We start from the raw sequence: 25025 nt of genomic DNA, 5'->3' as shown, positions 1-25025 counted from the left end.
GAAAGAGAACAATTTTCTGGTTCCATATTTGCATCGGACAAAATTTTTCCATTTTCCTTTTTAAATAATGTTGCAATTAAAGGAATTTTTTAAAAAATAAAACATCATCTTATTTGACAATTGGAGAAAAAACTTAATTTATGAAGATACGTCCCCCAAAAAAAAAAATATATATTCTGAACACATATAAAAATGATGAAAATTAACAAATTGCTGGAAATTAATGTTAACGAACTCACGAACGATTTGAATATTTTTAATAAGAATAGTAAAGCCATTCAAAATATAAGAAAAATCGAAACAACCAGAAACAAGTGTTATTCTAATAGAAGAGCAGTGTCCAAATGTGAAAATGCAGTTACCATTTCTCTAGAAAAGTACATATTCATTTGTGTCAGGAGAAAAAATACCTGGAGGATTTTCCGATACAACTGTAATGAGCACAATATTATGAAAAAAAAATAAAAAAATATTATAATGACAGAAAAGACTAAGGGAACGATCTTCGCTAGAGCATACATAGTTGTATTTTCTTTACATTATTCCCTTTGAAGTTATTTTCCTCATATTCCTGTTTTCTAGTTTATGTGTTTGTTCGCCTCTTTCCTGTGTAACCTTCTTCCTGCGTAACATCTTTGCGTGTATGCACACGTAAATGTGAAAAAATGAATACATAAAAATAACAGCAGAGAACAAATTAAAGAGAACGTAACCACGACATCTGCAGAAATCCATTATTCCAATTTTACATTTGTTGATGCAGACAATCATGTGGATGCGTTTGTACACATATTTTATCATTCATTCGTACATGCGTATCTTAATTGCTAGGACACATGTGAGGTTTTACTTTTACATCACCCATCATTCCCCTTTCCAGATTTTCACAAAATTGACAAATGCATATGCATTGATCACTTGGACATTCTAATATTGCAAAGGAACAATAGCATTTTTGTGCAAAAATTCGAAAAAGTGGATAAAAACAAAACGATAAATGATATAAGATTATTAAGAAGACAAGATGTTTGCTCGAACGCTCTTTTTTTTTGTGTATACAAAGACTGTATTTATATTGTCGATCGAAATGGAATCTTATGGGTAAGACGTTAACATCTAAGATGTACTTTGTTTTGATGAGTGCTTTTAAGAAGTTCTTCATGATATGAATAATGTGGAATGTTCATTAAACCACATCACGCTGGTGTTATATATTTAAATGTCACGAAGTTTAAAAAAAAAAGATCATGTTCGACTCAGCCAAATTTAACTAGATTGAGTAACCTTTTCACTTTTACGATATTTGCGCGTCTCTCTAGCTATTTAATCTACACTATTTTTTTCTTTCTCTCTCTCTATTTTTTTCTTCCAACTTACAAGGAAATAGATGTTAAGAGTTGTCTAAACCCAAACGAGTCTCTAAAACAAGTGGACATTCTAGATTTCAAAAAAAATAGTGAAGTATATTTTAAAATTAAAAACCAGAATATGCTAATTATATCCTATTGTAATGATGAAAAAGGGAAGGAAGTTCACGTTGTTATATACAATATACAAAGGAAGAAATCTGAACATTTTCAATTGATTGTATCTACCGATATGGAACTCGAAGAGAATAAAAAATATATTGATTGTGTAGATTTTAATAAAAATTACATAGGTGTATTATTTAGCTCAAATGAACTGACATTTTATGAAAAGAAGAAAGAAAGCAACAAATACGAATTTTTTAAATATCTTGATAAAAATAAATCAAGTATATTGAAATATTTTAACAATAGGAGTTTAAAAGATATAGAAGAATATTCATCAGATCATATAGGAAAAATTAATAAAATTTCTTCCTTTCAAATAAATGAAGACAATAGTTTACTCCTAATATATAGTGAATTTTTCCTACCAAATATGAATGTTAGTGGAAACAGTTATAATTATACATCTTTTATAAGAAACACGATGAATACAATAAATTTGTATTACAATCAAATAGAAAAAATACTTTTCTCAAGGGTTTTTCCTCAAGATAAATTTAATAATAACTCCCTGCTGTATGACATCAATGAGCAGCTGGTCAAAAGTGTTAACTTACACATGTGTTCTGTATACTTATCAGATGTTCGTACGAGTACTGCAAGAATAAATTTCGATGATGACATTTTTGCCTTATATGCAGAAACCATTCAAGTATTGAACGAACGTTTGGATAGAATAGAAAATGCTGGAAATGTGGGAAACGAGGAAATCCACAAATATGTGGAACTGAGCGAACATGTGGAACAAAGGAGGAATGAAATTTTAAACCTACGAGCATATTTAGACATACATGACATAAATCAAAACAAAATGAAAATGTTTACTAACAAATTAAATGAGGAATCATCAGAAAAGGGGTTTTTAAATATGGATTTTTTGAAAGACATAACAAAAAACAAAGGAAGATCAGACGAGCTATATGCCAGCAGTAATTTATACTTGTGTAGCATTGATAATTATTATTTAATTTTGGAAAATGCAAATGATGATTATAATTTAATTTTATATCAAATAAAATTTTTGAATGAATCAGAATTTTTAATACATTTATTTTTTTACAACTATTACAGTGCTATCCTAGAAGCTGAACGAACTCATTTTTATTCCATACACCAACTCTTTGTATACTCTATTTATGACCATTCAGGAAGATACTTCGGGGCCCCATTGAGCGATTATCAGGTGAGTTATTCATATGCTATGATGTTATAATAATAGTGTGATCATACAATGACATGCTAACATTCACCCCTTGTGATAAATTAGAAAAAAAAAAAAAAAAAAAAAAAAAAAAAAAAAAAAAAAAAAAAAAAAAAAGAAAAAAAAAAAGAAGAAAAAAAAAAAACATTCTGATAAGCACATCTATAATGATAATTGAGTACACAATATATTTTTCGTGTCCTCTCATAAGCAGAATTTTTTTTGTGACTGTGTACACACTCCGCCATTCCGTTCCCAGATCCTCTATAAACTATGTTGCATGTGTATATATTCAGCATATGCTTATATGTTTATATTTTTTATATTACTGTTTTAGTACTTCACTTCTTCACTATATCGCTTAAAAGTTCGTACTCTTTTGTGTACATATCAAATTGTTCTAACATCACTTGCTCATTTGCCCTTTTTCAGTGCTTGTTCAAGATAAGAAATTTATTTGATTTCTTAGAGAGGGCCGTGACATATGATCCATTTCTGTTTAGAGAGGAAGATGATGAAAACATAATTGAATTACTAAATTTAAAAAATAACGGAATCGATAAATATAGACATATTCCTACAAATATGAATAAAAATGAAGAAAATAATAATTTTCATGATATGTTTTACATTTTGAATGAATCAGGTGATAATGCTACATCCAAATATGTAAATAATTATTACAAAATAAAAAAAATAAACACCAAAAATATGATTCAACACATTGATATAGATATACAGTTGCTCAAATTAAAAAGTGTTCTCTCTGCCTCCCTACGAGCTATTAATTATCTCTTGAATGATGGCAAGTCAATTAGTGATAAGGATCGGATGAGTGATGAGAACCTGATGAGTGATGAGAACCTGATGAGTGGTGAGAACCTGATGAGTGGTGAGAACCTGATGAGTGGTGAGAACCTGATGCGTGGTGAGAACCGGATAAATGATGAGGATCTGTTTCGCTCTGCAGGAATAACATCGGATGAATACAAAGATGAAGAATACAAATTTATGATCATGTTAATAAAAGATAAAACAATGAAAATTAAAAGGGAAAGTACCAAATGGAAGAATAAAAATGGATATTTTTTTAGGGTCTCATGTGACCACGAAGATGAAGTATCGAATGAGAGTAAACATAGAAAGGATTCTCAATCGGATGAAGAAAATCGAGTGAACGAGATATGGGGATTCTCAATAGATCAAGAAGAACTCAACATAATGGAGAGTGTAGACAGAAGTTCTTCCTCCAGTCTGTCACACGATGGACAAAATGGAGAAGTAAAGAATGGAATGAACAAAAATTCATTCCTCTATGATGTAGATTTTTATTCTTTTAGAGAAAGTTATACATCTGTAAGGGAAAAAGAAATTATAAAAAAGAAATTACTCGTATATAGAAAGGAAATAATACGACAAGTGTATAAATACAAATTGTACATGTACTTAATGAAACTTCTAGATATGGAAAGACGGAGGAAAAAAAACTATTCTATTGGCACACCACTTGAAGGAGAAGGATATCAAAATTTAAATTCTGAAAAATGGAACAGTAACAGTGTTAATAAAAATAAATTTTCAGACATTTTTAGCATTTTCAAGAAAAATATAAACGATTCGACAAGTATAGGTGAAGAAGATAATTTCAATAGAACTGCGAGTGCTGATGGATTTATTTTAAAAAATTATGAAATGGATGCAACTAATATATACATAGTTAGTTGGACAAAATTTAAGTATTATTACACACCATTTGATATTGCAAAATATTTTCTAATTAACCAGAATTATATTTTAATTAAAATTTTTTATAAATATTTTCAATATTTTATTAATCACAATTGGAAAAAAATATTTTATTATATTCCTTTAAATACCAAAATTGAAGATTACTTTTTTTTGCTGCCATTGGTTAGGATGTCAGTGGACACTCCAAGCAACACTTCATTGAAGGGCAAACTTTTTTCCGTGAACAGCATTTCTAATGATAAAGTGTGTTGGCCAATCGACAATCTAACTGCGAATAAAACACTGCATTGTGCAAATATTGGTTCCTATAATTGTGCTGAGGGAAAAAACAATTTTTTTGCATCAAAATTTTTAAATGTTAACCCAAGCGATGAGGAGGAGGAGCAGGTGCAACAGAAGGAGCAACAGCAGGAAGAGGAGGAAGAAGAATACATCAAGTGGATGCGAGAAAACAAAACTTCTTACCCTCATCATGCTAACAGTTACGACATATATTGTGATGAGAATGAATTTTTCGAATTTTTTTTCAGTAGAAGTATTGGCATAATAAAAAGAACACATTTGATAAAAAGTCGTCTCTTGGCCTTTATCTACATTTGTCTGAAGCAAATAAATCAAGATAATATTTATGAAAATTTTAAAATTGATACAGTTTTGAAGAGGTACATATTTGATGGATCATATTTTTTTTTTGAACCATCTTATGGAAGAATTCCTGCAAAAGAGAAAGATGATAAAAACTCTGGGATTGGAGTTCTCGATGAAAGTGGCATTGGAAGAGAAGCACTAACAAGACATGAGAAAGGGAATGTACTGATCGAGCGAAATTTGAAGGCTGATCTTACTGCAGATCTTACTGCAGATCTAACTGTAGAGCCCATATTTGATGATCCCCTTTTCATAAAGAAACACTTGAATGTAAAGATAAAAAAATCGAAAATTCCAAACCAAAATGTTATGCTTCTCTACAGTTTCTTCACGCTCATTAAATTGTACGTGATTTGCAAGGAAAATCATAAAAATGTGAAATTTGAGGAATTTTTACACATGGATATATACAACCGCTTATGTTTAATCCTCGAGTTTGACATAAAGTACATGACTCTAGAGTATGATCAGGAGTGTTATATAAAAATATTTTACGAGAAATTAGAAGAAATTTTAAACGAGTATAACTTTATCGATGAACATATTGCTTACACACATGGAACGAATTACAATATTTTTGAAAAAGAAATTGTAAATTTGCAATATGGAAGACAAAACAATATGTTAGAATGCATATATTTCAACTTGTTATATACGTCTCAACAAATTTTTATAATACTCTGTTTGAAGAGTTTAGAAATGCTACAGGGCAGAAATGACACCAACGAAGAACAAGCAGAGAAGAGACTTAAGAAAATGGATTATTATACTAGACCCAATCATTTGATTCTAAATGCAGATTTTGATCAAGCACAAGGGAAAAGAGGAAAAATAATATCTAAATATAGTAGACAGGAAAAGCTAAATTCCCAATCAAAGCGAAAAGATGAATTGGATAAAATTTATATTTTTCTAAAATATATTTATTACGCATATAAACATAAAGTTATTTTGAGGAATGATTATGAATTTTCCTTTTTGTTTTTAATAATTTTCTACAAATATATGCACATTAATTTACTGCATTTTACATCCATATTTGGAGATTTCTACAGCCTGCTTCCAAGACAGATAGTGTTGTCATGCGAATCAGAAATGTGGACAGAAGTGGAATCACGACATAAATTGAGCATCTCCCAATGTGAGAACTTTGATCTGAGAGAACTTTTCCAAAGAAGGAATGAAAACAAAAAGGTAATATTTTATGATGAACATTTGAATCGCATTGTCTCCTATTACTATGAAGGAACGAAGGAATGTATGACAAGAGAGAAACACGCACTGGATGAGTTGAAAGATGATAACATGAAGGGAGGGGAAGCTAAGGTAGTAGAAACACTTTTGGATATATTCGAAAAAGATTTGAATTCTCTAGAGCTATTAAAATATCTAAAAAAATATATTCCTGAAGAAAAAGAAGAAGACGAATTAAAAATAGACATAGATCTTATTATCAGTTCAAGAAGTAATAAAAGAAAGTGTATAGTCAACATATTTAAATTATTTAAAAAAATAATGACATGTACAAATTATAAGGATATGAACTTTACGAAAAATTGTTTTCAGTTATATCATAATTTATTTTACTTAGTAGACGTACACTTGTTTTTCTACATCCTGTTTTACATTATCCTTTTCTATTCAAACGATTTGGAATATTTAAATAATTTTTTAAAATATTTCCAGAAGGAGTATATTAGTGGTGACAGTGGCAGAAGTGGTAGTAACAGTGGCCGTGATCACGATCCTCTGCTGAATAAGACCAAGTCAGATGTAATAATAAATTACCTACTTCTAAATAGAGTTAAAATAATAACAATCGATGAAAACTTTATGGATATGTACACATTTTTAAAAAATATATATTCTGAAAAGAAAGGCAGATTTTTATCCCATTTGAGAGAGAAGAATCGAGAAATTTTAACGAATTTAAAAATTTTACGCTATATTCAAATTTTTGTAAATGAGGAGAAAAAAAAAATACAAAACATAAAAAAAAAATATGTCAGCATGACATCTGTGAGTCATTATTTACCAACAAAGTATATACAGAAAAGTGTATCAAACGAAGATATACATACATCCTTTTCAAAACTTATTTCTAATTCGTATGAAAAGTGTATTAACAAGGATACCAAAAGTAGACTTGGGGAGCAAAATAATTACATGGCATTTTTTTACAAAAATATTTTATTCGATTCCTATGTTAAGATAACTATTGAAAAAAATAAATTTCAAATTTTTAGAAATATCATGGAAAATGATCTCACAATTTGTTACAACAGAAGGAAGACAATAAAGTTGATTAAATTATTGCATTTAAAAAAGGACCAACTTATAGATTCTCTCCTTTTTGTTATTGACATCCTACAATCACATAGAAAAATTAAAATGCTTTCTTTTTATTTGATTCTTTTCCTCATTCTTTTTCAAAAGGATGAATTAGAAAAAGACAAAAAAAGAATTCTTCAAAATGTTATTCAATATTATGTAAAATACTCAACCCAACCAGTTAACTATGTCTATAATTTTGCTATGTCTCTTTTTTCCTATTTGTCATTAAATCAACCTGATTATATCAGTCATTTATACAAATTAATTATAAAAAAAAGGGATTATTCATTCAACACTATAATGATTAGTAAAGGGATGAGTTACAACACCAGATGGAATTATAACTCATTCGAAACAATGTATAACTTCTTACAAGATGATAATTTTGGTTCTTCTAAGATGAATGAAGGGGATAACTTACATAGATTCTCACATCTACATAATCACACATGGGGTGATCATTTTAAGGAAGTGCCAGATAAAAATAGAGGTAACATTATTAACAGCATTGAAATTGGAGAAACATCAAAGGTGGATAATAAAAAAAATTTAGAATCCTTCGACAAATGTATGCTGATGAAGACAGAGGTGTTGTCCAACAAATCGGACATGATACGAATGGATTTGTCTAATAATCTCAGTACAGATCAAATGGAAAATGATAATCCATCGCAAGTCATGCTGAAGTTAAAGGAAGGATGTCTCAATGAAATGGACAAGCAACATCCATTGGAAGGAAGTGCTAGAATTGGTGCAAGTACTCTCATTGACCTTAGTATCGAAGGGAGGGTGAAGAAACAAAATGGTCGCATCGTAGATGATACAAACGAATGTCGAGGGGGCCAAGTAGAAATGAAAGCAAAAGACGAAGCAAAATTTTTTGAGCTCCTTAATTCCAATGAAAATTATATTGATGATTGTGCTGAGGTATGGAGAGAGGACTTAGGATCCAGCATCCTACATAACAACGAAGGTGAGAAAAGTGATCAGGGGTCAATTAAACTGGAGAATATATTCACTGATACAAAGTTGGAAGTGGAGAGTGTAACATGTTCTGGTGATGCATTGAGTGGAAGGGATGATTACGCCGATGGAAACGGGTCGAAAAAAAGTGACTCGAAGGGAGGGGAAGTGGAAGAGTTGGAAGTGGAAGAGTTGGAAGTGGATGAAATGGAAGAAGTGGACGAAATGGAAGAAGTGGACGAAATGGAAGAAGTGGACGAAATGGAAGAAGTGGACGAAATGGAAGAAGTGGAGGAAACGGAAGGAGTGGACGAAATGGAAGAAGTGGAGGAAATGGGGAATGATAAAGAGTTTTTGTCAAGTGTAGGCCACTCAAAATGTTATGAACAGGGAGGAGGAAGTAGAGGTCATACAGCTTGTGAATACAATTTGGAAGAGAAAAATCCCCAACACAAGGAGATTATAAGAATCATAGAACACGAAAAAAATGAGAATAAAGGTGCTAACTCTCCTACTTACAACGAAACAAAGTGGTCAAATGGAGGGTTCCTTCTTGGATACTCGCACAGCAAGGAAAACGGAAAAGAGGAAGAAAATATATTACTCAACAATTCGTTGTTGTATGCAAATCGAAAAGATGAAAAAATATACAATAAGAATGCCCTTATTTATGTACTACAAAAGGCAAGTAGAAGAATAAATAAACATAATGTAGCAAAATGGAACATTGATTATATCAGCAAAATGGTCGGTTTAGTGAAAAGTGTTCTTAAGAGGAAAGAAAACAAATTGAAAGGAATGGAGAATACATTACATATTCTTCACCCCTTTACTACCAAAGAGAGTAATTTGGAAAAAGAATCCATGAGCAATAGAAGGAAATTATACTATTCGTTGCTTTGCAATGATGTGTATTTTGCATTTTTACATTTGTTAGATGTTGAAGATTACGGATTTATTTTCTACTTTATAAAGAAAATAATTTTAAATAATTCCATTCTCATAAAAAGGAAAATTGATATTTTTGAAAAGATACTTGCATGTATGCACAACTTTTACATGCAGAATGGTAATAAGAAAAGGGGAGGGGAAGATCCTCCATTTACTTGCATTCAAGACATGCACCCATTTTTGAAAAAAATATTTTGCCTTTTGACCATCGTAAAATATTTGCTTAGCCATTTCCATTTTAACAAATTAAAAGAAATAAATTTGAAAAAACTTCTTATCCAAAACAGTTATAAAAAGAATCTAGTTGAAAATATGGACAAAAAAACGTGTGATGAAATTTTACAAATTTTAATAAAAATTGGGGATATTGCAAAAATACCATTACTCGACTTGAATATTCAACTATTACAAAACAAGAATTACCTTGTGTATAATTTGTCGCTATCGGATCATAATAAAGAAATAATAAAAAAATTGCCAAAAAGTAGCAGTAATAACAACATCCTTATTGGTGAAGAAGATACAAACGAGTTTAAACGATTTCAGTTTTTGTTCGAAATTGAAGTGGAAAAACAGATTCTGTATCATTTCCAGAGGAATGATAAAAATTGTCTACTTATATATATTACAACAAATTTTAATTACTTAAATTATAACATCCATTTTGTAAGAAAAATTGTATATTATATGTATGAAACATTGCTGTATTTCATTTGTCCAGTTGTGTGCTTTTTGAGAATTTCCTTTTACAACTTCGACATGGGAAATCTTTTCCTTTCTCTGTCGCGAGTGCTGAAGAAGTTAAATAGAAACCAACTGTTGAAAAAGCTACTGGAGCTTAGGTATCTTTGGTTGCATCTGACATCTGGGACAGATGCCAAAGCGGGGAATATGAACCTGAGCAGAGGTGGAAAAGCCACAGATGGAGAGGCAGCAGATGGAGAGGCAGCAGATGGAGAGGCAGCAGATGGAGAGGACAGTGCTTATACGAAAGGAAACAAGGAAGAGAGTGATCTTCTCACATGTCGCACTGCCAATATAGGAAGGGAAAAGAATTGTGATAGAATCAGAACACCGGAGAGTAGAAGAGAAAGGAAATTGGAAACACAGCAGGGGAAAGATAAGGTGATAAGTATGTTATATGAGTCTAAAATATTGAACTGTTTTAACTTTCACATTAAACAATTACAAGAGAATAATTCGATATTTTGGAAAAATGTAACCGATTCTGTTATGGTTAATAAGAGAGAAGTGGAAACATACAATCTTGGGAAGAAGAGTAAATACATTTTTGTTACTCATTTGATGAATAGGTTTAATATAATGCCATATCTATACGATATATGTTTCTTATTGAAACATTTAAATATTCAATTAGATCTGTTTTACTATGCAAGTGAAGACATTTATGAAACTGTGAAGGAATTCTTCGATGCAAGAGAGGATGATTATGTGAAATATCATTCTCTATTCACGTTATTAAAGTGTGATTTTATTTATATATTTAGAATTAAAAATGTGGAAAATAATATATCAAAATTTTTCTATTTTAATGAAAAATATCACAAGTGTTTTTTAGATTTTTACATCTATCACTATATTTCATTAAAATTAGAATCTGTAAATAATTCGTCGAAAAATTTGCTTGAACACATTTTGAACATACCTCTAACACAGTTTTGCAGAAATGTAGAATACAACTTTTCCAGATGGATTCTCTTAAGCAAAAGACAAATGCATCAATTTTTACATTTTTACAATATGGTTGATAAACTTAATATATATTATTCAGATCTTGTTCTAGAGTTAGTCGTAGACAATTTGCATCAAATAGATTCTCTTGTATCTCTTCTTTTCATTTATTGCGACAGGAACAAGAGTTCAAGCCATCGAATCACAAAGATGGAAAGACATATACTTCTCAAAGTACTGATGATATTATTTTTTTCCTCTATAAAATTTCGAAATGCTAATTTTTCTCTCAATGATTTCTTTCGCTTTTACTTGTCTGCATACCGAGATGGAACAGACAATATTCCCACGTTGACTCAGCACCATGGATATGGAACTAATGAGAGAAATTTTTGTAACGATGAAGATGCTGAATTCACTTGTGAACCTATAGCTTGTAGCACGAATTCGTTAGAAATAGATGAACAACTGTACATTGACAAAATGATGGATATGAAGTATGAGGACGAGGAATACATACAGGATCAGATATCGCATGATGAAAATTTTGAACATAGCACGAACACGAAGGGTGAAATGGGCAATGTTAAAATGGATGATACCAAAGTTGGTAGTATCAAAATGGACAGTATCGAAAGGGATGGAGCTGAAAGGGATGGCAACATGAGGAACAGCTGTATGAATACCATAGTAGAAAGCTCCTCAACCGAGGGAAAGAACATGTACACAGATGAAGAGCAATTCCTCATTAATGAAATAAATAAAACTTTTCAAAAAGAATATGAAATTAGTAGCATAGATTGTGAGGATGTACCATGTGGGAGAGGAAAAAAACCAAGTGGCATATATCTCGATTTGGATGATAGCAAAATTAGTGACATTGAAAAGTTGCATAAGTTTGAACATACGAGTCGCGATCCAATGTGTGAACGAATCGGTGTAATGGAAGAAGTCATTATTAATTTTTGTCGTGAGCGCTTAAGCATCCGAAATGTTATAAAAAAAGTTTTAAGAAATGAATTGAAGACAATTTTATTTTTAAATTTTTCAGACAGTGAAAGTGTGTTCAATATATATAAGAAATCAAAGCAAATTTATCACGTTTTGCACAATTTAAAAGGGGAAAATGTTTTCTATACGCTTGAGATGATGGTTTCATTGCTCTTGAAAAATAAGAGAAGGAGACATAGAAATCGGTTTATTTTTCATTTTTTTATAATTCTGCACATTTTGCATTATGTGAAGAGAGAAGCGCACACAATGTGGAAGCAGGGAAGTGGTGACAGAAGTGGTGATATACTGAAACCAACTGTGAAAGATGAAAAAAAGAATAAGGCAAATTGGCTTTCATCAGATGGTGTCCCAGACTGTGAAGATAATTTTGCCCGTTCTCCAGAGTACAATATCCCCAATGAAGACGACAAAATGGTGAATAAAGAAACCATTCTGAAGTGCTTAACATTGCTTCTTTTCACAAATTTAGTAAATATATATTTACCATCGATTAACAAATTACAAGTTGTGAAAGAAAAATGGTACATATCATTTGACAATTCTAAAAGAGAGATAAGGATGGAAGAAGACGTGGGAAATTTTGTACATTTAATATTGAATGAAGTGAACGAGACATATGTTGGAGGATATGAATTTGTGTATATAAGTCTCCTATTGTTGATGGAGTATTGTATAGAAATTATATGTGATGAGAATTTCTTACCATCCCTTAGAATATCATATATTTTTCTGTGTAAAAAAATGGAAAAATTTTTAAAGGAATATAAGAAAGAATACAATTGTGTAAAAGATGATAATGATGATAAGAGGAAAGAAGTATTTTTCAATTTTATAAATAAAGAAACGTTTGAAAGTGTTAGAAATATACTAAGTCAGATATATTTAAAAATTTTATTAAATTGTGACAAGTCTATTTTATTGGTTTGCAAAATCGTAATAGGGAATAGAATAAAAGTGGAAGATGAAATGAAATTCTTTAAAAAGATAAAAAGTGATATTCTTTACTTTTTCACATGTAATTATTCTTTAATTAAATCAAATAAACAAAATATACTACTTGAGAACGACTTGAAAAATAAGAAAAAAAAAGAAAATAATGATTTATATCAATCCAAAATTTCTTCATTCATTAAGGTACTTTTAGTAATAATTACATACAATATTGATTCATTTAAAAATTGGGAATATTATGAAACCATTAAACAGATAATTACTGATGGGGAATGGTTCAAAATTTTTGATGCCAATTATTCTAGAGAATTAATTGAGATGAATTTTCTTTGCAAGAAACACAAGAGGAAAAGGCTTCATCGAAATGAAGACCTGAATGCAATTATGAATACTCAAAATATGGGTGAAAATCTTGGCAATCATGGCAATCACGGCAATCATGGCAATCATTCCAATCATGACAATCATTCCAATCATTGCAAGAATAACAACATGAATAGTAAAAATGGTGCTATTCCCATTTTACCATCTCATCACAATGCCGAGACACAACCTTTTGATGAAGAAGAAGATGCCAATATGGAAGAGTCACATGATTCTCACTCCTCCAATTCTAGCCATGACGAGCTAAATAAGGCACTACGATTTTACTTTGGATGCAAGGAAAAATGGGATCAAAATGGCATTCAGAAGAATTCAGTAGATGCTAGAAACAGGTACAATGATTCTACCCACATGTCAACTGTTGAAGTTTCAAAAGATGTGATACAGGACGAAAATGAATTCGTTAAGAAGAGGGAGAAATATGAGAAGGGAGAGGAAGCGTGTGAAGCTTCTTACATTGTGGGTATAAATGGTACAGACTTGAGAAGCAATGATTTGAATGAACACCAGACAAATGACACCAATCGAAAATTAGAAAGTGTGAAGTGCAAACAGGAGAAGAAACCATTCGAGAAACAAAATCAAGGAGAACAAAAAAGGGAAAAAAGTTACATGACTATAGGGGAGGGGGATGGTCAACTCGTAGTTGAAAAGTTATCAAGTCAGAGAAAAAAAGTGGAAGAGGAAGAATGGGAAGCGAACAGAGTAAAAGAAGGATGGAAAAAGAATGAACAGGAAGACAGAGACAACGAGGAGGAGGAGGATGAGGACGATGACGAGGACGAGTTTGAGCTGAACACTTCCAAGGTGCGAGAATCGATCCTAAATGATTATGGAAAAGGGTTTTTCTCAGAGTACATAAATAAGTTAAATGTAACAGAAACATGTGATAAACGTTTTAAACAAGTGTATAAAGAATCGAAGATGATGGATTTAGTAAAATATGCTGCATACATTTTGCGATACTGGAATATCGAAATAGAAGATTTAGAAAAAGGAGAAAAAGAAGAAGGATTTCAAATTTTGATTTTTTTTGCAAATTATTTTCATTTTTTTGGACATTTTATTAAATATAAAATTATTTTAAAGTTATATATGAATAATGAATTAAACTTAGCAGATGAACTGTTGGGACAGAAAAATAAAATGTGGTCGTGGTATCGAAATGACATTAAGATAAAAAATTCAATTGAAGATTATCTCATGAAAGATATTTCCTGTTCTAATTTTTTCAGTGCAAATAATAATGAAATTTTTTTAAGAAATTTCAGAAAGCTTTTTAAAAGAGCTGATTCGACAAGAGGAAAGGGATTTAATTCAGAAATAAAAAATAATAGCTACATGACTAGGGCAACCCCACTTTTCTATTTGACCAACTACCACAACAATAAGTATAATAGAATATATTTTAAAAGTATATATATGCAATATTATTCCTTTTTGAAATGTTGCAAACGTGAAACGGTGGGGGAGGAAGAGGAGGAGGTTAATTATTCAAATGATGAAAATTTTCCGAAAAAAATGGACAATGTAGAAATAAACATGCAAAATTGTTCAAGTGACAAAGACATTTCCTCTCATGATGCACAAAATTATATTCCTGTCAATGAATCACAGACTGGATATTGTAATATCCTCCCACTATTTTATCTTTCCTTTATGGACTTGTATGCACGTACCACAGATGTGTATGATTTTTATTATCAATCAGTTATTTTCAAGTTAATGAAAGAAAATGAGCTAAATATTACCAAAGTACAACAGTACCATCAAGACTTACAAATGTATTTTCAGAACATGCTGAACAATTATGATTTGTATTTAATGCTTTTTTATTATCAGTTCTTTACCTTTCAGTCTCTTTGTACTTCTAACAAGAATAAAAATTATCTTAGCTTGGGAGAACATAAATTGATTCTTTATCTCTGGATTCGACTAACTCAATCTTTGATGAAGAAGTATCGGTAGGTTTTCTTTATAACACACGTCCATTCCCCAAAGCATGATGATGAAATGTATATATATATTGCACCCGATTCGTGAGTAAAAGCGTTACAGGAAGGAGTTGTAAGGTGCACTTTTTCACTTGTCTTTGTGCATGCTGGAAAACTAGCCATGATGCATGAGGCATAACTCATTTGGTACATGTGCTATAATGGTTCATCCATAATTACATATGCACGAGTCTTGCAACACGTAACTGGGTGACACCAGAGACCAAGCTGAGGAAAAACAAATAAACAAAGCAAAGCAAAACAAAGCAAAACAAAACAAAATAAGATTAAGTAAAAAATTAAATGCTCCCCCATGTCTACGTCTCTCTTTTTTTCCTATTTTCCTCTTCCTTTTAACTATTTTTCACCGTACATTTTTTCCTCACACATTTATCAGATCCAACATTAGGCCAGCCAACGTATTTCTCTAGGGAGCACATATCAAGTTACAAAAATGAGCAGAAGAAGAAGAAGAAAAAGAAAAAAAAAAAAAAGAGATTCTTTATAAATAGGAAAATTGGGAATCATTAAAAGTTTTTGCAGAGTGAAGCAAATCATCTTAACACAAACATAATTATACGTATGTTTAGAAGTAATAAATTAAAACATTTTCAAAAAAAGAAAAAAAAAAAAAAATTCTATCCAGATGGGAGAAGTGGTATCTATAGATTTACACTTTAGAAAATGTAACCCTGACTGTCCATCTGCACATGATTGGACTCGGAAGTGGTTACGACAGAGAAATGTGCACATTTTTTTTTTTTTTTTTTTTTTTTTTTTTTTTTTTCTTTTGTATGAACAAAAAGAAAACAGAAAAGAACTTAGAAAAAGTGTAAAAATAATGATTTCAAACTACATGAAATAGCCACAAAACAAACCACGTGTGGTCAACTAAATTATTGAAATTTTAAGAGAGGGCCAAGTAGAGGCTTGGAAGACATAATTAAAAAGAATACATGATTATGAAAGAGATATTTATATGCATCGTAATTTTTTGTCAAAATTAAATTTGTAATTTCGTCGTACAATTTTATGTAGTAATTTTTGAAGCAAATTTTTATATCCATGTCATTTATAATATATTTTATGGTTGGCCTCCCATGGGGACAATTCCATGGATTTTTCAGTACACTTAACTTTTTTTTAATCTTAATCATTTCTGCTACATTCAGAGTTTTCCCAACCATAATTGCGTTTCTGCAGGCTCTGCGTGGTGATAGTGGTGGTGTGAAATGGAGAAATTGAAAAAATGGATGAAATAAAGAAACGCAAGTGTGACATGACAGGGTATGCTTCATATTTCCATGTCAGATGTTTTCACACATGGGGTGCATAAATGTATGAAGGTCTTTTTTCCCTCTCTCTGTCTCTCTCTTTCGCTCGCTCGCGTTCACACACGAGCAGCCGCTACGAAAAAGATACTCACTTGGAAGCCAAGATCCTCCAAACCTTCTGAGGGCGAGGGAAGTTATAATTAAACCACGTGTCAGTCGTCCTATTTGTTTGTCCCTTATTTTTTATGAACATCTGAAAACTTTCCTTGTCGTATGTAATGGGGTGCTCCGTCAAGTGATGAAGCAGAGACATAAAATCTTCGACCTCCAACATTTTTCCATTGAATACGGGGAGGGACAATAAGTAAACTTTTACTTGCATTAGAGTATCATCGCCATCTTCTCCTTTTTCTCCTACGCTTCCTACTACTCCTTTTTCTCCTACGCTCCCTACTGCTCCTTTTTCTCCTACGTCCCCTACTGCTCCCTTTTCTCCTACTTCTCCTTCTTGAATCGCATAATTCGTGTCCATTTCGAAACTTTGAGAAATCTTCCTCCTTTTCAAAACGGGTTCTTCTACAATTTCTATATCGAATCCATTTTGCAAAAAAATTTCGAAATTTTTTTCGATGACATAAATTTGTGCAGGACTTAACTCCAAATCAATTTTGCTAATTAACTTTTGCGATTTCATTGTAAATATTTTGTTGTACTTTTCAAAATTGGATTTTTCATCTGCTGCATGTTGGTCTATAATGAATAGAGCGTAGTTATTCTCCTGCTTATTCTCGTTACTGATTTCATCGGGTCCTACTGTACCTGCTCTTGGGCCCACAGTAATACTACCTACATCAGCAGTATTCTCACATTTTTTATCTGTACACTCGTTTCGAAAGTATAACAAATCTATTTTAGAAATGACAAATCCTTTGTTGAATTGGCCACATATTTTAAGTTTCTCAAACAAGTTGGAGTTAAAATATAAATCCTTCTGCTTCTCGTCTATGTTACTGAAGTTGATATCTTCATCATTTCCAGTTCCAGTTCGGGTTCCAGTTCCGGTTATGACATCACCGCCTGTGCTGTTTCCCTCCTTTATGTTTAAACTGCTATTAAACAAACCTGAGTATTCATTCACCTGTTGTTCATCAGTTAAGCATAGATAATTGTTTACCTTCTCTTGTTCTTTCTTCTTTTGAAAAATTATGTTCTTAATTTTTTCGCTATTAGTTAAATTTATTACATGTATTTGATCATAATCAAATCCATTCTTCATTTGTTCTCTGTTTATGTACATGTTGATATCTATGGGGATGCTTTTAATGCAGCTGTTTTTTATGTTTTCTTTTAAATCTTCAAAAGAGTATTCAGATGAATTTGCATTCTCTCTGTTACTTATTCTTCCATGTTCTTTTTCTGGTTGTGCATCTAACGTGACCAAGTCTCTACTATTTCCGTAGGCTGCATCACAGTGGTGGTTATTATCTCCCTTTATTTCTTCATGTTTGTGTAGATCAGAATTAGAGCTGTTATCCATTTTGTACTCATAAGCATGTGCATAAGAATTCGTCTCTTCCTCCATTTTGTATTCATAAACCTGTGCATAAGAATTCGCATCTTCCTCCATTTTGTACTCATAAGCATGTGCATAAGAATTCGCATCTTCCTCCATTTTGTATTCATAAACCTGTGCATAAGAATTCGCATCTTCCTCCATTTTGTACTCATAAACCTGTGCATAAGAATTTGCCTCTTCCTCCATTTGATACTCATTAACATTCGCATCGTCATCATTACAAGATATTCCAGTACTCACATATGGACATATGTCTTCCTCCTGAACAGTCCCATTTTTCCACAACCCTTCTTGGATCTGATTTCCCTGTTGTGTACGTCTATTAGAATGATGGATACTTGAAACTTCCATCTCATTAACGACAAAAGTATTACTATTATGCTTATTCTCATAAAATGGTGCATTGGGGGTTCCTCCCTTATTATATTCTTTCTTTACATGACCATTAACAGAGCTGTGTAAATATTTTGGGCACTTTTCTTTCTCCTCTTGCTTCATATTCTCGGATTTTTGAGAAGGAAAATCCTCTTCGTTTCGATATGCAATTTTGTCACTTTCATTTTGGGAATTCCACATGATCATCGACTCTCTACTGGCATGATCCATGTTCCTATTACTATCTTTATTAATTTCACCACTACTATTATTATTATTGTTAGAATTATCCTTATCACTGTTTCTTTGATGTTTTGTGCCCATTTCTCTTGTCGGATCAACCTGCGTATGTGCATTTTCCTCATTTTTTATCACGACCTCGCTTGTTTCTCCTGGGGAATAGATATCATGGTATGTATCTCTTGTGGGGCGTGCAAGGAGTATGTCCTTTTCGGTGCAACCAAAACATGTGTCATGCCGCGCGGTGCCACATGTGTGGGAAGCAATTTCACCTGAACACTCAGCCGTTTCGTACGTGTGATTGGCGGTTTCACCTGAACGGTCAGCTGTTTCATATGTATGACCCTGGCAGTTAGCTAGCTCATCTTTGACCCGTAATTTCTGCGGTTGTATATTGTTCGCTTTTAAAAAATAATCACCAATGTGCGTATCAATCAAGGCACTAGTTTGGGGAGTGAGTAACCTAACTAGGGATGTCTTAATGTGTTCGCATAATTCATTTTCGAAAATAAAAAAAACCTCTCTTTTATCAGGAGTTACGTTAATATCAAAATTTTTGATATCAGACAAAATGTTACAAATAACTATAGGATACATTCTACTATTAAACTCTCTGTAAATAGAATTAATAATTTTATTAACACTTTTTAATACATGTATGGGTCTACTATTTATGTAATAAAACTGAATATCTTTATCTCTACGTCCACTATTATTATCACTTATGTACGCCCTAACCTTCCATTCTTCATTGTCAATGTTAAATTCAATAAGATTTCCGATATTTCGTTTCCCATATATGGTGTATATACTCTTTTTGACACTTTCATTACCACCATTTGTTATTAACATGTTCATATTTTTTACAGTACCTTTTATTGTCACAATGTTGTGTATTATAAATTTAATGTGGCAATAAATAATTGCATACTGTTGCATTAGTAGTAATAAATCAGATAGTTGAGATTTTATATTTTTTATAAAATCCTTTTTTCTAATTGGAATATTTTTAAAGATATTTTCACAACTAACAGTCGTTCCTCTTAATCTTGCAATTGGTTCTTCTTGGTTCAGTCTCCCAAGTTTATCAAATTTTAGTAAATACCCATGGGTGCTCTCATCATGTTTTGTTACAATATGTAAATCACTTAGCATACACAAAGAATTTAATGCTTCTCCTCTGAATCCTAAAGTATTTAAAGTACTATGGATGTCTTCGAATTCACTTATTTTTGATGTTGCATGTCTTGCACACACATTTTCGAAGTTGGCTTTCCTAATCCCTGCTCCATTATCATTCACTTCTATTAATTTTATTCCATTTTCAACTAGCTTTATTTTTATTTCACTCGCTTCTGCATCTATGCTGTTTTCTACTAGCTCTTTTACTACACTACTAAGTGTGAATATAACTTGGCTGCTGCATATGTTATGAATAGATTCTTCTCCGATGCTCTGGATATTCATTTATGCCTTCACGTACGTTCTTAATCTCTGGGTTTTTTGTTAACTCAGATGTGATGTTAGGTGCAACATGTGTGTACAATTCTTATTGTCTGCCTTATGGACTCAATAAGGGAAAAAATTATTTAAAATTGCAAATCGTTAAAGGTGATAAAAATCAGGACTCTTACTAGATCAATTTGGTTATGCTTAAAGGTTGTGTGTGTGTTTATCAAAAGCCTCCTTCTCTAAGAGACTATATGCAAAAAGGTCAATAAGGAAAAAAAAAAAAAAAAAAAGTTACCAAATGCGGAATGTATATATATATATATATATATATATATATATATATATATATACATACATGTGTGTAAACTACACAAGCAAAAGGGAGAAAACCAAAGGGGAGCATAAAAATTTTGTGCAATTTCGTGAAGCTTGAAATAATTTGCACTGATTATAAAAATCTCCAAATCGTTTTGAAACCCCGGGTGACAATTTTATGCACAAACCAAAAGTTAAAAGCGAAGGTATGTATATAACATATATACATCCCTTTTTTTGTTAAGCTCGTATATAACTTTTGCGAATACCATGTGCCTTTTAAATTATTTCCAAGAGAGCTCTCTATTTTCTGAAAAAAAAAAAAAAAAAAAAAAAAAGGGGTAGGGGGGATGAGGAGAAAAATTACGCTACATACCATGAAAGCGATGGGAAAAAAGAGATAACGAAAATAATATCAAAAATTATATCGAGAAGAAAAAGCAGAATGCTAAAAATGCACAAATTTAGAATTCTTATTAAGTTAAAACACTAATTCATCTTTTATTTAAACTTACTCTACTTGCTTAGTCATTATTTTCACGCACCTCTCTCTCTTCTCCACAACTCTTCTACCGAATTGCATATTGTGAAGGAGAAAAAAAATGTATGAAGTGAAGAGGGGGGTAGACATAATATTTATATGCCATTTACAGCAAACCAAAGAGAGGAGAAAGTCATTTTTCTTTTTTATATTCATTGGAAGTTCTTCCAAATTAAGCTCTTTTTTTTTTTTTTTTTTTTTTTTTTTTTTTTTTTGCTTTGCACACAGAGAGGGGGAAATATAAGGCAGTGACAAAATGATGACAAGACACTGGGTCATGCCCCAATGGACATTATGTATATATCAGCAGAAAGAATGGGAATAAATTTTGCTTATTCCTTGGACTTGGACTTGTAACGAATTTGTTTTAAAAGATAATATTTAATTTCTTCCCCAAGTGATGAGAATTACAAAGATAAGAATTCATATACATATGATAAAGTTTTTGTTAAAATAGGGACGTATTTTTATGTAGTTAAATGTTTGTGTTCATTCATTTGGAACGGTACATTTTTACGATGTAAAGTTCTTTGAAAAATGATAAAGAAGTTACATCGTTCATGCAAAATGGTTAAAAAAAAAAAAAAAAAAAAAAAATTTTCTTTTTTTTTTTTTTTTTTCTTTTTTTCATGTTTTCCTAATTTAGCCATACCACTCTGTCATATCGTTATTTCCATTCTTCACAAATTAAATCATTCTATCTATTTTCTTCTTTTTGTTCTTACAAACATATTCCATGTATCGGAATGGAGAGACTTAATTGTGTCTGGGACATCAACTAAGGTGCACATATGCTTTCCTCTATATCTCTCCACTTTTCACATAATCGTGCATATATCACCATGATGTTGCACATATTTATCACATAGCACAATGGTTTCGTCTCATTCATTCCTTCGTCATTTCTGAGCACTTTAACAACTTATCATATATTGGTAGAGTGCCCAAAAAGCAAAGGTGAGAGTATTTAAAAAAATGAACAAGGAACTCAGCACAAAAACAAACACATAAAAAAATAGAAAAGGATAGTTATACATGTAGTAGTAAACAAAATTGACGTAGACAAGGATGACTATATATGCTTCATATATTTGTATAGGTGGATATATATGTATGTTAATTTTTCCAAAATGTGATGCATATTTGTAATCGTCTACTAGGTGTATTTCTGTTGTTTTTCGATTGAAAATGTTGAACAAGTAGAATGGAGTGTTAAAAAATAAATACAATTTGTTTATAAAATCGTAATTTTTATTATTAAAGTGCAACTTTTCATTTCTCAAAAGGGCATGATCACTTTTGTCAAAAATTTCTGTTTGTAATTGAATGAAATTAAATTTATCGTTGTAGTCATTATTCATATAAGAAAAGTTGAGAAATATGTCTACTTTATATCCTTTTTTTATTTTAAGCTCACCACTTTCTTGATTTTTCAAAAAGGGAATGAAAAAATGGAAAACACTGTGATTATTATTATATGATTTTTTTTTATCTGAACATTTTTGAAAATTTACCTGACCTGTTAATACATTATTTTGCAAAAATATGTGCTCCATTCCTTTGTCAAAATTGTGTAATTTTTCATAATTTATGTAATTTTCTTTTATATTCTGAAAGGGATAATGCCCCTTTAACATCATGTTATTCCAGTTCCCCGAGCAACAGCATGTATCCTTTTTTTCTATACTGCTTAAAATTTCTTTTTTAAATGATTTTAAATGATTTAAAAAGATTTCTTCTGATTTATTAACGTTGCTATGCATGGTATTCCCCGAGGAACCTGTCATATATTCGTAAGGTTTTTTCTTTAAATAATCTTCTATGGGACTTTGAGCTAAGGTAAATTCTACTGGATATACATATTTATTCTGTGGGATAAAATAAATATATAAAAAAAAGTACACAAATACGGAAAAAATAAACAGTGCTACGTTTATTAACAAATATATTATGAAAACGTACAGGCAACGTTTAACATTTAAATTTGGGAAGGCGCTTTTGAATTGTGATTTCATTTTAGTATATGTTTTGTTCACACGTTTAATCATGTGTCTTATCGACTTTGAAATGGAATTCAAAACGCGATCGAATCGTTTTCTTCTTTTCCGCTTCCTCCTTTTGTACTTATATGACATGTAATCCTCCTGTTTAAGGTATACATATTTCTTGTTCATTTTGCAAAACAGCTTAATGTTTCTGTTACATCTGGAGGTTCGCGGCCTTTCCAATTCGTTTGCCTCGTCTGCTTCGTTTGCTTCGTCTGCTTCGTCTGCTTCGTCTGCTTCGTCTGCCTCGTCTGCTTCTTCTACTTGGTTTGCTTCATTTTCTTCACCCACTTCTTCTACTTCAACTTCTCCCGCTTCCTCCCCTTCGACCTTTTCGTTTCCCCGGGGCTGGACATTGCTCACATCCAAATTGGCAAGATCCTTGTCATTTCGAGGTATCATATTTCAAAGGTATATAAAAAGGAAATATACATGGGCACGTTTGCCTATGTATCTATATTCGTATTATATGCTCGATGCATTAGCCACAAATGTAAGAAAAATGGGAATAATATATATAAGTTGAAAAAAATTTTCTCCTCCTTTTTTACTTTTTCAGCCTTGGAACGTTTCACAAAAAAAAAAATAAAAAAAAAATAAAAAAAAAATTTGTTAATAATGTGCAGTTCCCTCTTGAAGTGAAAAATTGAATTTATCATAGAAATGCATACAGACATATGAGGGAATAGAAGGGGAAAAACAAAATTAGGCATAAAATGGAGTACCAAAGGGAGATTGTGAAAATATATTTCAACAATGAAAAAACAAAAAAAAAAAAAGAGTGTTACAAAAAATGGGAACTATGTAGGAATTTGAAAAAGGCTACAATGATAATTTAAAAAGGAGGCCCCTATTATTTGGGGAAGCTCTATTTCTCCTCTTTTTTCACTTGGTTTATTTAGTTAATTTCCTTCATTTTGCTAATTTTTTTTTTTTTTTTTTTTTTTTTTTTTTTTTTTTTTGTGTGTGTGCTGTAGCAAGTATGGAGTCAAACACACAGAGGACGTTATTTTATGAGGTGGCTAAAAGGATTGTGACTAGAGAGAAAAAATATTCCACCTGCCTTTTTCGCAAAAAATGGGAATATAATTTGGATTCTCATGTGACTTGCATTTTAAATATATGAAGTGTACACATATATATATGAACATATATGTATGTATAACACCCCGAAGATGTTTTTCTTCATACTAACTGATATATACCCTCTACTCCAACAACTTTCCCGCACCCTTCTCTTCTTTCCCCTTAGCAAAAATAAACACATAGGATGGGGAATGTCTTCTGTTATTTATTGCACTCAGCACAAGGAAAAAATACCATACGTTCAGAAATTTTGTGTGGGGAGCAATGATCAGTTTTTTCAAAGTGAAGGGAATATTCGAAGGTTTGTTTTATAACAAAGAAAAAAAAAAAAAAAAAAAAAAAAAACGATTCATCGATTCAACGACTCAACGATTTAACACCTTAACAGCTTAACGACTTTACAATTTAACGAATTTCACTCCCGAATTGTTGCACATTGTTCTAGTGGTTTGAAAACATCGACGCTGGAAAAGAAAAAACAACAAGTGCCTGCAGGACCACCATATGGGAACTTATATGCAGACATTTGGTTTAATAAATGGATAGGTTCAGTAAATGAACGATTCAAAAGAACTAATGGGGAAAGAGAAAATCCCCCATTTTGTGAGAAAAATGTAGCATGCATGGACGTATGACAATGTCAGGGATGTTAATGATAATGATAATGTGGAAGTTTCATTCCTTTGGAACACGTGCGCTATATATTAT

At 31.4% G+C, this 25025-nt stretch overlaps 3 protein-coding genes across 3 annotated transcripts; 1 reads left to right on the top strand and 2 right to left on the bottom strand.

Moving 5' to 3' along the window:
• Window positions 1–192: 192 nt before the first annotated feature.
• Window positions 193–15844, top strand: PGO_021180 (hypothetical protein, conserved; the record flags this gene model as incomplete). Its single annotated transcript, XM_028685936.1, has 5 exons — window positions 193–433; window positions 881–1101; window positions 1381–2715; window positions 3166–15383; window positions 15811–15844. The coding sequence occupies 5 exons, from the start codon at window positions 193–195 to the stop codon at window positions 15842–15844; spliced, it is 14049 nt and encodes a 4682-aa protein (XP_028541737.1).
• A 465-nt stretch (window positions 15845–16309) lies between these two features.
• PGO_021170 (DNA mismatch repair protein PMS1) lies at window positions 16310–20345 on the bottom strand (the record flags this gene model as incomplete). Its single annotated transcript, XM_028685935.1, has 2 exons — window positions 16310–16619; window positions 16840–20345. 2 exons carry the CDS (start codon window positions 20343–20345, stop codon window positions 16310–16312), a joined length of 3816 nt encoding a protein of 1271 aa, XP_028541736.1.
• A 1755-nt stretch (window positions 20346–22100) lies between these two features.
• On the bottom strand, window positions 22101–23633 carry PGO_021160 (hypothetical protein, conserved; the record flags this gene model as incomplete). The annotated part of the gene is made up of 1 exon (XM_028685934.1): window positions 22101–23633. One exon carries the CDS (start codon window positions 23631–23633, stop codon window positions 22101–22103), a length of 1533 nt encoding a protein of 510 aa, XP_028541735.1.
• Window positions 23634–25025: the final 1392 nt, after the last annotated feature.

Source organism: Plasmodium gonderi (genome assembly GCF_002157705.1).
Source record: "Plasmodium gonderi DNA, contig: Chr02, whole genome shotgun sequence".
Lineage (NCBI taxonomy): Eukaryota > Apicomplexa > Aconoidasida > Haemosporida > Plasmodiidae > Plasmodium > Plasmodium gonderi.
This window is presented reverse-complemented; position numbering and strand designations above follow the sequence as displayed.